The 17,917-nt window shown below is 46.3% G+C and overlaps 1 protein-coding gene and 1 long non-coding RNA gene across 3 annotated transcripts in view; one reads left to right on the top strand and one right to left on the bottom strand.

Moving 5' to 3' along the window:
• The window catches only part of LOC142896955 (uncharacterized), a 525,186-nt gene that overhangs the window by 123,521 nt on the left and 383,748 nt on the right, over positions 1-17,917 (top strand). The window lies entirely within an intron of this gene.
• Positions 1-17,917, bottom strand: part of adgrv1 (adhesion G protein-coupled receptor V1) — a 104,425-nt gene that overhangs the window by 69,120 nt on the left and 17,388 nt on the right. For both annotated transcript variants that reach the window (XM_076038990.1, XM_076038989.1), the window contains exons 9-34: positions 16,886-17,156; positions 14,484-14,810; positions 14,125-14,301; positions 13,413-13,636; positions 11,765-11,891; positions 11,426-11,611; positions 11,050-11,230; positions 10,481-10,644; positions 10,274-10,397; positions 9,908-10,168; positions 9,157-9,283; positions 8,800-9,023; positions 7,952-8,680; positions 6,201-6,574; positions 5,418-5,597; positions 4,848-5,028; positions 4,547-4,740; positions 4,337-4,466; positions 3,976-4,056; positions 2,697-2,836; positions 2,145-2,510; positions 1,690-1,933; positions 1,394-1,609; positions 690-905; positions 356-600; positions 66-247 (exon numbers count right to left, since the gene is read on the bottom strand). In XM_076038990.1, the coding sequence (XP_075895105.1) occupies positions 66-247; positions 356-600; positions 690-905; positions 1,394-1,609; positions 1,690-1,933; positions 2,145-2,510; positions 2,697-2,836; positions 3,976-4,056; positions 4,337-4,466; positions 4,547-4,740; positions 4,848-5,028; positions 5,418-5,597; positions 6,201-6,574; positions 7,952-8,680; positions 8,800-9,023; positions 9,157-9,283; positions 9,908-10,168; positions 10,274-10,397; positions 10,481-10,644; positions 11,050-11,230; positions 11,426-11,611; positions 11,765-11,891; positions 13,413-13,636; positions 14,125-14,301; positions 14,484-14,810; positions 16,886-17,156 (5,871 nt within the window). The remainder of the gene's footprint in view (positions 1-65; positions 248-355; positions 601-689; positions 906-1,393; positions 1,610-1,689; positions 1,934-2,144; positions 2,511-2,696; positions 2,837-3,975; positions 4,057-4,336; positions 4,467-4,546; positions 4,741-4,847; positions 5,029-5,417; positions 5,598-6,200; positions 6,575-7,951; positions 8,681-8,799; positions 9,024-9,156; positions 9,284-9,907; positions 10,169-10,273; positions 10,398-10,480; positions 10,645-11,049; positions 11,231-11,425; positions 11,612-11,764; positions 11,892-13,412; positions 13,637-14,124; positions 14,302-14,483; positions 14,811-16,885; positions 17,157-17,917) is intronic.

Raw genomic sequence — 17,917 nt, 5'->3', positions numbered from 1 at the left:
ATTGACAGTGGGCAAATACCTGAAAATGGACTGCTCGTCCTGGAGAAATCATGAATTCAAAGTACCTCCTACGGACGGTAATGTTGGCAGTGTAAACCCCCTCCAGCGGCTCCTGAACGCGGTAAACAGATTGCTGAAAGTAAACCGTCCCATAGGGGTTGTCGTTGGCAGGCACAATGATGTCGACACTTCGATCAGCTCCAAGACTGCCTCCGTTGCTGGCACCGGTGAGCTCCACCTTAATAATCTGGGAAAAAAAGCCAGAGCGAGAGTAGAAAATGGTGCAGCTGTCAGTCAAACACACGGAGGAAGAACAAGTGTTTTCATAGGGCGTCTCGTACTGTCAAGTCCTCACCTCTGTAATTTCCGGAACGTCGTCGGCTAAGACCTCCACCCGCAGCGTCTTCATGGTCTCCCCGGGAGCAAACCTCACCTCTCCGGCTGTCGGCCTGACGTCCCCCACGGCAAGTCTGCCGTCAACAGTGGCCTGCCACTGGACAACCACTGTGCCGATAGTGCCGGCGTTACGCACGATAGGCAATGTGACCTCGATGGAGTTGGAGCCCGGTTCTTCAACGGTGACCGGAACGGCTTGGAAGACTGGCGAGCAACGAAATGGAGCAAAGGATCGCAATCAACACGGTGAAAAATGAAATGAAGGAGAGGCCTGGAAGAAGGGACCCACTAACCGAAAGCACCGAAAGGATCGTCAGAAGGCAGTATGGTGATAATGGCACGTGTGAGCTCCCCCAGGAGAGCGCCCCCTGTTGTCTGGTTAATCAGCTCAATGACAAAGGTCTCCTGCAGCTCGGGCACCATGTCGTTGATGACGTAGATGGGCACAGACTTGCTGGATTCCCCCTCGAGGAGGACCACATCAGTGGAGGCCACGCTGTAGTCCTCACCTGGAGAGGAGCAGTAGAATAAGAGAGTGGCCTGCATGCTCATTTACAGTTGAGGAGAAAAGTTTTTTTGGACCAAACTTAAATATTTACTCCATCACATCGCTACCGATGATTTTTTATAATTTGTCTTTTGAAAGTTTTGGCTGCATCAGAGGCACACAAAGAAATGGAAAATAGTTTGTTGTTTATTCTTATTAGACACAAAAAGACGTAAGATGTAGATGTAATTCTTGTGCTTTTGTACACTGGATGTGTTGCAAAGGACGTCATCTTGATGAGACATCCACTTCTGAGTTGGATGGAACAGTGCAGCACGTGCAGCATGTGGCTCAATGTTGGTGCTTTGCTAAAAATAACCTGCACATGAAGACTTGAGACTGATTCTTAGTGCAACACATCATGTGCGGGGGCTGTCCGAAAACTTCTTTCCACCACTGTACAATTTACAAGGAGACGCTTTCACGTCACGCAACGCGACCGACACTTACTGACTCTGGCGGTCAGGGGCACTGCTCTGAACTTGACGGAAACGTCGGCGAAAATCCCACCGACGCGCGTGACGTTAATGATGGGCCCGACGTAGTGCTCAGCGACGCTGACAGCGGACGCCGACAGCTGGAGGACTCCGAAAGCGTCATCGCTGGCCTCCACGATCACCTGGGCGACAGTGTCCGTCCTAGAGCCCAGAGAGGGGGAGCTGGAAACTGAAAGAAGCGAATGGAAGTTGGTTTATCCGCTAAGTGAGGAAGAGTTTATGGTCCAGTGCAGCGTCTAGGTGTCTTACTGGGTCTGGCCTGCTCTCCTTCAATGAGCTGAACGCCAACCAGCGTCACAAACACTGACTCATCCCTCTCTGGATCCTCATCATCTAGCACTCTAAGGGTGATGTTCGCTTCACTCTGATTGGCCAGAAACACAACAGAATCCATGAGTGGAACAAAATCCCGGCCTTCGCTGGCCCGGCCCACCCCAGGGGTCCTGTAGGGTTGTGCCTGCGCCTCGCTCAGTGTCCTATATGTGACTTGGACCTGAACAAATGAAAAGAGAAAGGTGAGGATCTGGATTAGCGCATAAATCACATGAGGCCGTTGGAAAAAGAACTGTGAATGGCTTCAGTGAGCCATACTATCCTTTAATAAATGTATTTTACAATAACTAGGACTTGAAGGGAAAGCCTGCATAAGTAACAACGGTGAAAATAAACCAAACAATGTTTCTCAAACTGTGCAGAGAACTCACCCGACCCATCAGACCTTTCTGCCGGAGAATTGTGAGGGAGACGGTCGAGTCGGCTTCAGGAAGTCGGACAGACCTTGTTTTGTTAGAGAATATGAAAACGCCATATGGATCATCGCTGGCAAGAAGCGTCAGTGTGGCCGAGGTCTGGTCACCCAGGCGACCGTGAGAGACATTGACCAGGGACACGGTGAAATTCTTGTCCAACTCTGGGATTTGGTCCTGGGCCACGCTGACGGTGATGTTCTCCGATATCTGACCGACACCGAAAGTGATGTTTCCAAAGGTCGTGAGGAGCTCCCCCTCAGAGCTGGGGTCCACCTCCCAGTACACTGTCACGACGGAGAGGTCACCATAGGAGCGATCCACCTGGGAGACAAAATAATAACGACTACTCTTATTATTCCAAGCGTTGTTGACAGCAATAACGCCTTAATTAGCAAGTGATTAATAACATGACTTGTAAGATATGTAATTTTAACCGATCTTAGTTCGCCGTGCTTTTCCACGCACACAAGCGTGCATTTTCAAAAGCTCACGGCACCATGTACAGACCTGCAGGGCCACAGAGCTGCGTCCATCCTCAGGTTCTGTCCCACTAACAGAGACGGAGTCGGCGCTGAACTGGAAAACTCCATGAGCATCGTCAGAAGCGGCGATGGTCACTGTGATGCGAGATGCAACTCCCAAGCTGGCTGCACGAAAGATGTCACAGATGACCCAGTGTTAATATATATGTATGTGTATGCTGTATATGATGAGTTAAAATACACCAGAGAAAAAAAAACACAAAAAATAGAACAGAGAAATCGAAAATGTGACAGTTGACTATGACTGCAAATGCACACTCCTAAAAATTGATAATGAGACTAATTGTGGTCTACAGAGCAGTGTTCGGTGTTGGGGCTTTGTTTTATGAGGGGTAGCAGTCTCCTTCATGTCATCCACTAAGCACCGGCGCCTGTGAAATACTGCACTATTTGCTTTTCCCACGTCTGCCTCTTTAAATAGTTTCCACAGGGCCTCAGTCCAATGTAAATGCCACACCTAAGCACACACATACACATACACACACAAGTGTGTGTATGTGTGTGTATGTGTGTGTGTATATACATTTATGCGTACAGACACATAGGCACGTATGACCTCTGAGCCAAGAGTCCTATTCACAAAAACAAATTCATCAAGTAAATGTCTTTTTTTTTTCCAGCTAGCTGAATAGGTTTAAGAATACCAACTTTTTTTTTTAACTAGATAAAACACTATTAACTGTCGCTATTAACTAGCAGTCACTCAAATCTGTGATTTTAAGACTAAGACAGTGCTTTAAAGCAACACCATGTTTGATTCTGTTCACTTGACTGAGATACATAAATTCCTGCGGAGGATTTAATGTGCGATCATTGAAAAAAGTTTTGGGATACCCTTAATATTGGACTCAATCCCAATTACTGTCATAATTATTTGTGTTTAAAGGGTTTGGCTGCATCGCAGGCTCATGAGCAAATGAAAATTATTTTGCTGTTTGTCGTTACCAAGACAAAATAAGACAACCAAATTCTTGCAGTTCTTGTATTCTGGATGTGTTGAAAGTGACGTCAGCCTGCTGTAAGAACCGTGCGGCATGAAGGCAAATGTTGGTGAGTGCTCTAAAATAAACTGCTCTTGAGGACACAAGACTTTTTTCTTCTTCTTTGTGCCAGACAGACAGTTCATCACAAATGCATTAGGTGTCCAAAAACTTTTTTCTACCACTGTATGGGTGTGCAAGGTGAAAAGAAATGTTGACAGTAGATTGAGTTTGGGTTGGGTGGGGAAAGAAGGTGATACTTACCCTGACGGTGGAAGGACGGGAGGAGGAAGTCAGAATCATTCTCCCCACTACCACTCCCCTCACTATGCAGAAACTGATCCACTAATGGATCACACACAGGGGTCGAATCAGGTCAGGGGGGCAAACCAGAGTGGTGCGGAACAAAGGGCAGGAGTGGTGGGAGGGTGGATTGGCAGGAAGCAACGCAGGAGCACAGCACACACAACACACACAGAACAGTTGCGCAAAGACAGTCAGTTCAGCCGCAACACCGGTAAGTGGTTCTAAATTCTAAAATGATAAGCAGAATCTGGCGGGAACAGTGGAAAGATCTGACCCAATAATGTAACACCATCCCAAATTTTAGACCCAAATTCCTCACCTGCTGCATCGGTACCGAAGAGCTCCACTCGGAAAATCTTTTCCAGCTCAGGAACAGGATTGTCTACAATCGTTACGGTGATAAACTTCAACCTCTCTCCTGGAAGGAAGTCCAACATGCCCTCTGAGTCCTGCAGATGAAGTACAGAGGCAGATTGTATCCGCTGGGTCTTACAGTGAGTCGTGAGAACAGTGAAGAAAGAAGATGCACCTCGTAGTCCTCAGGGCTGGACGCTGTGAACGGGGTGGTTCTATATCCCACTGCGACCCTTCCCAGAAGGCCTTGGGCCCTGGCCACCATCAGATGGACTTCTCCATCTTCCTCGTTAACGGTGATGTGGGCAGGCTGCAGCGCCGGAGAGATCAAACCCTCTCCTGGAGGCTTGGGCTGAAACTGCAGCAGGCCTGGGTTGGGAAAGTAGAGTGAGTGAAAATAATCCAATTAAATCTCCAGGTTGACTGCTATACTAAAAGTACTAACAGTAACAGTAGTAGCAAGTAGCAGTAATCACCGTAGGGGTGGTCACTGGCCGTGACGGTGACAGTGTTAACGGAGTTGTTGGGGTCGATGCTGGCGCCGCTGGTGGGGGTGGAGCCTGGTTTACCATCACCAGACCTGGCTGACGCCAGTGTGACCTGGAAGGACTCGGCGAGCTCTGGAAGGTCATCGTCTGCTACCAACAGGTTCAGTACCTAATAGCAAAGAAAAAACCCCACAAAACAATCAGATCATATCAAATCAAGAGATGCATCACTATTTAGATGAGCGATGATTCCCCGATTAGACTACTGAGCAAATTTGAATACCAGCTGACACCTGTTACCTTGCCCCCTAAACAATCAGCCACTAGGTGGGGCTGCTCGCTTAAAGACATGAGTATAAAAAAAACCCTGCACTGGCAGTTTGTGTGAAGACAATATGCTGATAGTTAAGGAGGATCACACCTGCTTTTATCCACTGAGTGACTGTGCAATGTATGAGCCACGATTTAGTTGGAGGGATTTTTTTTCTCCCCCCCGATGTAATATCACACTATGGGTCCATATGCTGAGTCACTTCCACGCACACACACAACACTCACCTCTGAGCGCTGTCCAGGCAAGAAGTGCACTTCCCCAGTGGCATTGACAAAATCTTGATGGACGGAAAGCTCGTCGTCCAAACTGTCCAGCTGCGAAACGCTGTAGCCGACGTAAACGTGGTCCAGGGATCCTCTCATCCGCTCGACCACGCAAGAGATGGTGGAGCCCTCCTCAGCGGTCTGACGGGGAAAAACACAGCCGAGTCAAGAAGACAATCATTAAATTAAATTAAATTACCGGGAAGGATCTCGAATGAAAAACGCATCGGGTGACCATTTGTAATTCCAGCACACGTATTATGTGATTTAAAGCGAGCGGCACCTGATAGCCCTTAAATGCCACTACGCCTTTTTATCCCCCCCGAGCGATCGGAGACGATCCTCTATTTCTGATGGAATGTCATCCGCAGCCCTGCCACCTGTCGTGCGGACGGAACGGAGCAACTAGATCTCTCCTTTCCAGTGCTGGAACTCCTGATCCACCTCTGCAGGAATGCCCTGACTTGCGTGCCGAGCTCCGGCCTCGCCAGCTGTCGCTCTACCTGAGACGGGCCGTGGCGAAGGCCAGCGCATCCAATCCGGCCGAGAAAAGGGAGCGCGTGCTCCGCCTGCAGCCAGGCATGAAGATTGATAAAATATGCAGCAGGACAAGGACCGAGAACCAGCTGGTCCGTGTTCCGGGGTGCTGCGTGCTTAAAGTTAATGTTTAACAGTGAGCGTGTGGGTTTTGCCTTGCTGGGAAGGCCCAGCTTAAAACTTCTCACTTGAAGTCGGGACACTTACATCAGGAATGCAGGCACCGGTGAATCCAAAAAGCCCGTTGGCGTTGTCGCTCTTCATGACCCGGAGCACGGCCGTGGGTCTGGGGAACGGGAGGCGCGCTCCGCCACGGGCCGCCACCAGCTGAAGGTAGAAGACCTCCTCTCCCTCCTCCTCGTCATCGTCTCTGACCTCCACCACGAAGGACTTCTGCCTCTCGTCCTGCCGGTAGCGCAGGTAGCCGGAGATGCTGCGCAGGTCGCTTTTAGGAGGCCGGGTGTGGAGCTCGTGGATGTGACTGCGGTTCAACTTGGTCTTGTAGAGGCGGACGTCCTGCAGGAGACCCCGGTACCGCCGCTCACCCTCAGGGTCTGAGCCGACAAACACCTGCGCAGGGCCTGTGATGGAAAGCAGAGGAGTGTGTCTTTTTTAAAAGCATCTTAAGCAAGGAAGTAATCACTTTAACTGCTTAAACAAGCATTCACAGTGGCAGTGTTTAAAAAAAAAACAACTAAAATGTAAATGTAAATGTATTGATTAATGTGGTGTTGGTCTTTTTCCTAAATATCACACACAAACACTGTGTGCTTGTGTTCAACTTCAAGTTCTTGTGTATCATGTTCAATTTAAGCGATTGATGTAAATCAACTGTAGAATAACAGAATTCTTGAGTTTCACTCACGGACAGAATCTCAGCTAATGGAAGCATTGTGTGGTCAAACACTCTCTTTTGAAAGAAAGAGAGAGAGACTAAAACAAAACAAAACAAAAAAAAACATATTGTTTTGCTTGTGTGGTGCCACCCAAGTATCCGGGAGACACAAAGGCACAAAGCTGAACTACAAATGTCTTTTTAATAATTTGGTTTTCAGACACAATCCAATATATTTTAATATAAACGACATGCAAAATCTATGTAAGTATAAAGTGTATGTCTACTGGTTGGTTGTCATGTTGACCCTAAGGCAACAACAGACACATGTTCACTGTACCCCTATTACTCATTGAAGGTTACACCACTGTGCCTGTTGCTTCCTCTTTCGGCACAAGTGAGACAAACGTAGGAATTCTGCCACAGTGAGCAAGCACAAAAGCCCTCCACAAAGAAATTCCTTTGTGCACAGAGTACCCAGTTGTAGACAATGATATATGACATGGTGGATGATTATGTATACAGCTGACTGAAGCCAACCAGAGAAGAACTGGGCTGTGACTATTGTGTCGATTAATTTGACACAATAGAAAGAGAGGAAGATGCTTCCTGAGTGCATTTCGTGGTGACAATATCTAACTGTTGAACAACTGGGTGGTCACTCAAGCATATGGCCGAGTACCAGAGGTCCCGAACAATGGACCAGTGAGAGTGGGAGTTTGTGTGTGTCTGTCCTAATGTGTGATTGTACAGTAGCATTTGCGCATGCATGTAAATAAGGATACTCATTGTCCTTATTTACATGCATGTGTGTTTGAAACATCTGCCGAGACCCTACAGCTAAAATTTACACAGACTCCGAAAACCCCAATTGACATTTTCTTTTTATAAAGATGAGCGTTCATGGTTGTCACCAAGGTGCTGAGACATTGGGTTATATTTTGAGGTTGTGAAATTCATGTGAAAACAATTATGATGCTGAGTTATGAAAAACAAAACAAAAAAAACACCACAAAATTACAGCGACAATCTATGCTTTAAAAGCAACACACACAAGAGGAAGATGAGCCTCGCAATCTATATTTGCAATCTTCTCAGTACATGAATGATGAGAGTAGCTTACCATCAGCGATGCCCTCTCCTTTGATGCTCTTCACTCCTCCAGGAACAGGACTGCCATCCACAAAGAACACAACTATGCCGTCGTCAACCGTGATGATGACGTGCAACCAGCTCTGGTTCTCCAGCAATTTCTCAGCGCGAGCCACCTGCAGATTGTTCGATCCAGTCACGGTGTAGTACAGCATGAGCGAGATATGGGACTCGTTGGTGTGAACCTTCACTCCATAATACAAGGACCCATTGCTGGATCCTTTGGAGAATATGAAGCCGTCAGTGTCTGTGGTGGGCACAAGCCAAGCGGAGAAGGTAAAGTTTCCAACACATGTAGGCGCGTCTTCAGTGGAGATGATTCCATAAGCTCCTGGAAGTCCTGAGAAAAACCATGTGTCCGTGGCTGAGTGGTGTCGCCTGGCATGAGGCCGGAGCTCCACCTCATCTGGGAAGGAAGCTAGTAGTAGTAGGTCGTCCATCTGGGGAAGTCCTTCAGGGAAGTGGCCAGACACTATCTCCCAGGCAACTCGCACTTCACCAAAAGTGCCCTGCTGCCGCAGGACGGTGAGGGAAGCGACGTCGGCCATGTCGTCGTCTGACAGTATATCTTCAGCCAACTCTTGGTCCAGGCTGCTGTCAGCAATGGCAAAGACACCAAAAGGGTCGTCATTGAAAGGGATGAAAACTGAGGCGTTCAAAGATGTCTCAGCCAGTCGTCCGCCCTCCCCTGGATAACCACCTGGAACGAAAAGAGGAATGCCAGTAATCAAACAAATCACAGCAGTGATTAGTTAGTTAAGAAGTTTTTTTCTAGTTATTGCTCAACATCTCAAATCTGACAAAGATTTCACCGTTTACCTGAGATATTAACCAGCCTAAGGACAAAGAACTCATTGAACTCTGGAAGCTTGTCAGAGACGGCTTGGAGGACAATGGGCTTGGTCTCCTCGCCGGTAGTGAAGGTGATGGAACCTGATACGTTGGTGAACTCCTCATCGTCCTCCAGTGGGGTCACAGAGTCGTTGGCAAAAAGCCGCCAAAAGACTGTCACGTTGCCAAAATGGCCTCTTGCACGAAGAACACTGAGGCGGAGAGAGCAAGAGCAGGCACGTCCGTAAATCAGCTAAACATTGCACCTTAAGCACAAATAGTGTGGACATTAAACAAAATGCGGACGGAACACATGAAAGGACGCAATGAAGACATATCCCTTACTAAAAACGATTGGTCTTTCCCTCCTCCACGGGCTTCTCTGTGGCTTCCAAAGAGAAAATCCCATTGGCTTCATCATTGGCCTCAATCACCACAGTGGCAGTGTCTGCTCCATACACGACAGCATCACCTGAAGATAAAGGGTGAAGTGTTAAAATAGATAGATAACTGGATAGCAATATAGCTTGCTAGCTAGCTCGATAGATAGATAGATAGACAGATAGATAGAAAAATCATAAAATAGCTAAGCACTTTCAATTGGCCTATACTTCAAGTTGCCAGACTACCAGCCCTGAGCATTCAAACCTTCACATTATTAAAAAGGTAAGGTAAGAAGTGTCAATGCCCTGGGTGCGAGTTTGACTGACTTGGAACACAAGGCTTGTTGACTTCTAACACAAGCGATACAAAGGGCAATCCCCGAGCATATACCAGCCACTAACCCCTTCCACTGTTCTCCTCTGTGTCAATCTGTGGACAGAAAGAGGCCAGTGGAGAGGCTGGCCTTTGTGTCTTAGAAAAGTCTGGAGTCTGGTAATTAAGGTCCTGTTGGGGCCCACTGGTCTTTCATTCCCATCCCCAACACACAATGGTAGGATTAAGAGAGCTTGTCGTGTTACCACAGATGATAATGAATACCTTATCTGCTCCTACAGTTAAGGTGTTATTCCATCGCTCTGTCAAAAACAGCTGTCCAAAAAAAATAAAAAATAAAATAAATCAAGTGCATCTCACAAAGGAATCTTACACTCACCAGTAGCATTGTGCAAAATGATGTAAAAGGGTTCATCGGTTTCTGGGATGTTGTCATCTTCCACAGCCACGGAGATGTTTTTCGTCCACTCCCCCTCGCCAAACACCAGCAACGTGTCATTAGTCAGCATGACGAGGTCACCTGGAGATGCGCCGCCGTACTCCACGCGGAACATCACCGTGGCAACAAAGTCTGCCTGTCCTGCCCTCCGGATGGTGAAGTTGGCAACAGATCCTTCCTGAATTCGAACAACGACGGGCTCTGAAGAGCGGAAGGTAGTTGGAAAAGAGTGAAAATCTGGAGTTGGATGTTTGCATCACGGGTGGTGATTGAAAATTGTATTACATTTATTTTGGAGAATCTCACCTAGGAAGTAAATGGGGTCGTCGTTCTTATTGATCTTTAAACTGGCATTGAGAAAGTTTCCCAGTCTTGCGCCACCGGTGGCATTTATCACCGAAATAGTGAAATCCTCAACGTCCTCTGGGATCTGTTAGAAAACATCAATCAACATTTAAAAAGTGGCAACAAAACAAATTGTCCTCTTGGGCGAATAATCAGTTAAATGCATACCTCATCAGGTACAGAGAGGAGAGTAATGTTTTTCAGGCGTTCTCCTTCCCTGAAGGTGACGTTACCCTGCAGTGGGCTGACATCCCCAGAAAGAGGAGGGTCCAAAACCCAGAACACCGACACTTCCCCAAAGTGACCCTTGTTTCTCACCACAGGATACACAGCTAGAGGACCATAGTAGCAGAAAAAGATATCTATTTAATAACTCTGTCAACTTCTACTACTATGTTTCTGCACTTTTTCCCGGACACACTATTTTGTTGTTTTGATTCGCTAAAAGATTCTTTCTAATGAGCATATGCTGGCAATTACAACAAGGTTGGAGAAATATTTTTGCATCTACTAAAAGTAAGCCAAAGCACTATATCATCGTAATAAATGTGTTTTTGTGTATCACTAAAACATTATTTAGGCAATTCTGCTTCATGCATTAACTCTTTTTTTTAACTCATGCAGACTAATGTTCTGTCATCCGTCGCAATTAGGGCCACTTATCGTGACAAAAGAGGAACCACTTGACATGTTAAAGTATCATCATTATCTCAGGGACTGCCGCTGCTTCAAAGTACCCCGGTGCGTCTCCTCCCCTTTGCTCTCGTTGATGGCCACCGACAGTCCTGATTGGATGAACTCCACGACTCCGAAGGGGTCGTCGTTTCTCCGCACCGTGATGTTGACCTCTCTATGGTCGCCAAGGCGACTGGGTGGGGTGCTGTGGCTGCTTAATACCACGGAGAAGGTCTCGTCCAGCTGCGCGCACAAACCAAGCACACACAAACAGATGGCCACAAATGCGTAAAATAGTTTTCGTTCAGCAAAGGCAGCTTGTAATATTCTTTAATTGAGCACATCAGAAGACTTGTAGCTTGAAAAAAAAAAATTAAAATAAAAAGCCACAAGGGAGAACTTTATTTTGAAACACGTGATGTGGTTAACAGTTTATACCTCGGGCTCCCCGTCAGGCCTCGCCACCAGCGCCACCAGCACCTCCCTCTCCCCTGGTTTAAACTCCAGGATACCTGTGGCACCATAGAACTCAGAGTTTCCTGAAGGCACGACGGTGTACCGCACCAGCTGTTTCAGCAGCTCTCCCTGGGCTCTGACAACATGCAGCTCCACAGCTTCCCCCTCCTGCATTCAGTTTAACAGGTTGGAAAAAAAAACAGCGACGAAAGAGAAAGAAGTCAAGATCATCCACTTTTTCCCCCTGTTAATCACAAAAGCGAAGAGCGATGCAGACTCTTTTCTTTTTTTTTGAAGATGGGAGGTCCAATTTGGACTTACGTTGATGAGCCAGGGTCCTCTGGAGGATGGGGAGAACTCAAAGACTCCACCTGGGTCATCGTTCTCCATGATGACGACCTCTCTGCTAGTGAAGCCGGCCTTTAAGATCTGATTCTCAGTGTTGCTCCTAGGACACACCCGCAATACAAGACGGTAAGCAACACTAAAAGGAAAAGCGTTTGAGATATTGATATTTATTGAGATATTGTGAAATTCTGAGAAGCAGCCCATGTTAAAAGAAGTTGTGAAGGTAAACACTGTGCACTCCTTTGCTTTCTTCCTTTTCTTCAGTGTTTGGAGCTTCTGCTGCCACGAAGAAAGGAGATTAACTCCCATGTAAACTTTGCACGCATTCCTTGTATTGTGTGCCGGTAAGTCATTATTGGCCCCATATGCTGAGGTCCTGCTGGCTGGACCACTTTAATAACGGTGCCAATCAACACCGTGCCTGCTTCTTTATTGCTCCACAGGAGTTCCGAGTATGTGTGTGTCTGTGTGTGTGTATGTGTGTGTGCGTTGAGGAAGCCGGAGCCAAGAAAGCGCAGCGTTAACGGCTAAATCATAGACAAAGACGTGGCAGAATGGAGCACTCAACAAACAAACAGTCACGGCCAGGGCGCTGCATGCATACAAACACTGATCGCAATCGAGGCCCTGTCAGAGTAAAACTCATAAAGAGGATTGTCTATTTACGCCCAACACCCTTGTTTGACTTCCTTTTTTTTCGTTCTCACACCGTCTTTGAATCCCTCAGCCGCAAAAGTTCCCTCTCTTCCCCCACGTCAAGCAAAGACCCTGAAAAGTCTGAAGTAGGCACTTCTGCGAAAAACAAAGTCTTGATTCACGGCCACACAAAAGGGCCCAGGTTCATTCCACTTGCCACTTACCCGAAGTAAACTATAAAGCGTGCAGTCTCCACCCTGCAGGGGAGGAGTGGGAGGGAGAGAGGAGAGCTGCCATTCTCATCAGAGCATAGATGAGCAGATGAGTGAGTGAAGCACCCCAAACACTACCACACACACACAGGCATCCACTGAGAATGGACCGAGTATGACAGTTGTTACACATGAGTGTCAGCTGCTCAAGCCTTGGTCGACTACATCAGTACCAGGCCCCCAGAATCCAAGATGGCGGCCCATTCACTTCAATGTAGTTGCTCACCTATCGCATACGCAGAAAAAGTTTTTGACCTCCACATTAATGGGGACATTGAGCGTGTGCAGCATTGTCACTTCCCATCATGCCTCTGTCACGTCATCTATTTGGCCAATCAGAAAGATTCTGGAGAACGTCACTTACGGACACGTCAGGACGCAGCCAATCAGAACGAGCTGAGACACAGCAGCACGGGACGTCACACTGGGAATAAACTTTTTTCCGGTGATTTTCTGTCCTTTAACATTTAAACATTTTTTTTGACCTTTAACTAAAAGACCTTAACTGAAAAATTTGATATCAATTGCGTTTCAGGTCACAATCGTCCTGTCAGTCGTTAATCTTTGTACTGCGGTCTATGGGGAAAATGCTTTTTGGGCCCTTGAGATTTTTTTTGCTGCAGTACCCCGAGTGGCCACTTGAAAATAAAATTGGCGCGCTGCCACATTGCCAGTGCGGTATCCAGTTCTTATAATACATCCATGATCCGTACCTGTCCAGCATGAGCAACAAGGTCTCATTGACTTCTGGGATGTCGTCAGCCATGACGGTGAAGTTGATGCTGGCGTCACTCTGGCCGGACAGGAACACCACGGAGCCACCGAAAGGCTCCAGGTCCTCACCGGTCACGTCCCCGCGATTAGTTCCGACGGGCCGAAGACTCCAGAACACCTCGGCCTGACCGTCTGTCCCGTCGCGCCGCAACGGGAGGCTAACCTTCAACAACAGCCAAACCACAGTGAATTAACACAGAGAGGAGAAAATGAAAAGAAGCGTTTTCTGACGTATGGGATCACGGTGGCTATAAAGAGACAAAAATAGGAAGCCTGTTTTTTTCTTTTACAACCTTGTTTAATTTCACACTTTGCAGAGTTAACTGCAACATTTTAAAGAGAGGCCAACGGGACAGAAAAAAAATGGGTTAGAAGTGGTCTTTAGAATAACACTAATTAAGGCTCTGTGCCAGTCACGTCAGCGTCCAGACGCTCGCAAGAAAATCTTTTTTCCTGAAACATATTGTTAAGTATTTAATTATGCCAACCGAGAAGGGCAATTCCTTGCCAATGTGGCTGCAGAGAGAAAAAAAAAAAGCTCTAGTGGGGAGTTCTGACAGACTCAGATGGACGTTGTGTGACATAACTCAGAGACGATGGAACTTTTGTTGCTTGTGTGTAGAGGGACTGATAACAGAGGTCATATCTTACTGTGCTGGTGTTGCTGTCCTCCGGTTCCAAAACAACCACAGTGGCGTTACTTGTGAAGCCGATTTCCCCATTGGCTATGTCAGGGGTGATGGACAGCGTCAGGTTGAGCGGTCCCCCGAACCTCGGACTGTTTGAAGGGATCGGAGCGCTGATGTCGAGCAGCTCCAGTTTGTTCAACTAGGTGAAAAAACGGAAGACGTGTTAATTAACAGTACAACTAAACAGAAGCAAGTTTTTTTCACGTCATTTTGTTCTTTGGTCAAACTGAAAGTGTTGCATGTGTTTGTTGCTTAAGTATTGCACCTGCTGTTGCTGTTCTAATGAGCTAATCAGATTGTAATAACCGCAATTAAAATTACCTGGATTAAGAAATGAGCTCCATTCTGCAGGAAGGCGTCGCTCCTGATTGGCAGAACGAGGTGCAACGTCCGCTCGCGGGCAAACACCACACGGACAGACCTGCTGACGTTCAGAACCTCATCACGGGCCAGAGACGGGTCCACTGGGCCGGCAGGGATGTAAAGGGCGGTGAGGGTCATGGACACGTTCCCGAGTGTGCCGCCATCTCGCAGGAAGTGTAGTGACAGGAAACGGCCCTCTGGTTGGCTCTGAACACTTTGTTCTTTTGCCGGGTCGAATCGAAAGAGCCCGTAGACATCGTCGCTGTCCTGGATGTAGAAGACCATCTGGGGGGGGGGCGGGGGGCGGGGGGGGGGGAGTGGTGACGAGCAAAACAACAAAAAAAAGGTTAACCAACAAAGAGGAGAAAAGAACAGGAACTGCATGTCTTCATGTCACTGGTATGAGGGCTAACTGTCACCTCGTGACTGAAATGCGGTTCGTACTTGGCTTAGCGTCGCCTCCATTAGGGAAATGCACAGGCAGAAGAGATGTCATTGCATTGAGCGTGAAAGTATCTTCTGCCAGGGACTCTTGCAGTTCCCGCTGCGCCCACTTTTCATTTCAACATGGGAGCTCCGGAGAAACCGCAGGCCCTACCCTGGTTCATCAATACCACTCGCCAATAACCTTTTTTTTTTTTTTTTTCTTTCAATGAGAGGCAATCAACTGGAATTGCAGTACACGGGATGCTGTGTTTGATGGTCATCTGTGGTTGTCCCTGTTGCCAAGCGGGAAACTTTATGTTCACGTGTCAGGAGAGCAGCGATGATCTGTTTGACTTACTGTCACTTGCGCTTCAGGGATGTTCGATTTAAATTTCCTGAAATCGTTCACAAATGAGAGAAATATATTGTTTGACCCCATGAACTTTTTTTTTTTTTCCTTCCGAGGAAGGAAGTAATTCAGTGGTTATATGGAGACGATTTGTAAAAGGCATGCCAGGGGTGTAAACATCACTTTACCCGCTTCCTGTTGAAGATCTTTCTAAAGTTTCCTCCCATAGCGAGGGAACGTCGCCATGTGACCGGGGATAATTGTGATGCGGGCCAGATTAACCTATCAATTACCTAAGAAAATTTGCCTTGTATATCTTGTTTTTCTCTTGCCAAGATTGTATGTGGGCTCTTCACTGGAGGAAAGTAGCAGTGAAAGCAGGAAAGTAAATCCCAAACCCAAGTTTAGGGGAAAACCATTTTCAATTAGCTTAGCAAAAAGCCTGTAGCACCGTTTTTGTTCACATTTCGAAAACAAATGTTGCTGTCATTTTCGTGGAAATTGCATATATGCATTGCTCGGCATGATCACAACAAATCCATAGCTCAGTGGAAAGTGTCTTGAAAAATATACCACATTCATCTCAAGAATCATTGTATGTCGTTGTCTCTAGAGTCTAGAGAGTCGAGTCTGTTTGCTTGTGTCCAAAGCACCATTTGCAAGACTAATATTGCAGCCTCAAAGTAGGCCACCGCCATTACACAAGGTTAAGTGACATTAAATCTCGCAGCAAACAACTAGACCTCTCAGAGAGGCTAATGGTTCTGCTTTGCTTGAGTCAGCCACATGAAGGGATCACCCGCAGAGAAAAGCGACGCGCTAAGGAGATTCCTTCTGCAGCATGTGCCAACTTTGCCACTGTGCCCCACTGTGGGTCACTCCCACATGCAGACAACACACCAGCAACATCTGGTTAACATGTTTCCCGACCTGCGCAGCGTCCCACATTACTCCACTTGCTCTCCGGCAGAGGTAGGAAGTAACAAAGTACAAATACTGTGTTACTGCACTCAAGTACACTTTTCAAGTATCTGTGCTTTACTTGAGCTTTTCTGTTTTTAAGATTTTTAATTTTTACTCCCTAATTTTGTACATAAACATCGGTACTTTTTACTTTTTACGTTGGAAAAACATTCTTATAACGTTTAAAAGTGTATAAAAGATACAATTTCTGTTCAAAGTAATTCATTTGTTATCTATTGTAGTTGTTGTTGCCTGAAGTGGAGCTATTTGATTTGTTACGTAGTTCAATATGAGAGAGTACATCGGTTTTGGGAGTCACTGTTCAGTATGTTCTAAATACAAGAAAAAAGTCGAAAATGTTTCACTAATGGCACAAAAAAAATTACTTTTTAATTAAGTGCAATTCAGAACATGTACTTACTTACTTTTACTTGAGTGAAGGAGTTGAATCAGCACTTTTACTATTACCAGAGTATGCTAACACAAGTATGCATACTGTGACTTCGGTCCAGAATGGGAGCAGTTTTGCCACCACTGCTCTCCAGTCCCAGGCTTCTAACAGAAACGCAGTGCAGCTCTAACTAAACAAAATCTATGTTCAAACCGATGAAACTAAACCGACCTCAACGGGCTCATCGAGCTCGGCATTTCCAGTGACGGTGTCGGGCAGCAGCTTGAGCAGAAATGCCTCAGCTTCCTCGGGGAGGTCATCTGCCACGATGTCGATGGGAATCACAGCCGTCACCTGACTGGCGGCGAATTTCACGGTCCCCTCGGCGGGCAGCAAATCCTCCAACACCGGTGCGCTGTCATTGGACGTTCTGCTGATGGACCAGTTGGCCGACACGGCACCGTAGCTGCCCCCATTTCTGACAATGACAATGCCTTCAAATCTAGAAGAATCACAAGGGAGAGAGGGGGTAAATGATTGAAAACAACTACTAATGTTTGTTACGATCTTATTATCATTTTTTTGAGTAAAGCTATCATTTATACAACTTAATCAGTGTTAGCGAGTAATCTATTACTAAGTAATCCACGACTGTAATGAAACTACTTTTTGAATAACGGAGTAATGTAACGGGATTACTGTGGCAAAACTGGTAATTATATCATAATTTCTTTATCAAGTAACGATTCCATTACTTTTCCAAAATCTTTTGCAAGCTAAAAATGTCTTATTATCCACAAAATGTCTGAAATTTAGAAAAACAACCAAAAACAACAATGTCGGAGATTGATGATGCAGCCGTGCGTGCAACGTCATTGATATGCGACGACGCACCGAAACAAGCATGGCGGCGGCAAAAGAAAAAACAGCGATTGCGTTTGACAGCTGGAAATACAAACATTATTTTGAGTTCATCTCACCGAAGTCAAAGAATACTGTGGTTCGTTGTACGTTTAGTGCAGAAAACAAGACGACAATATTTGGAATTGCAGAATTTACACTTCGATAAAGTTCATTCCAAAGCACTGAGCCACTGTTACTTGGTCTTTCTTTTAACTAAAGTAATTAGTAATTGATTACTCATGAAAGAAAGTAGTGAAAGAAGTAATTAGATTACTTTTTAAGGAGTAATCAGTAATCAGTAGTTGGATTACTTTTATGGAATAATCCCAAAAACACAGATTTTAATGCAGGTGCCACGGT

The sequence above is a fragment of the Nelusetta ayraudi genome, unplaced genomic scaffold, assembly GCF_046127955.1.
Source record: "Nelusetta ayraudi isolate G7.1 ecotype Tasmania unplaced genomic scaffold, CSIRO-AGI_Nayr_v1 ptg000058l, whole genome shotgun sequence".
NCBI classification, from domain to species: Eukaryota; Metazoa; Chordata; class Actinopteri; order Tetraodontiformes; family Monacanthidae; genus Nelusetta; species Nelusetta ayraudi.
The sequence above is the reverse complement of the archived record's forward strand: the minus strand, read 5'-3'. Positions and strand labels throughout refer to the sequence as shown.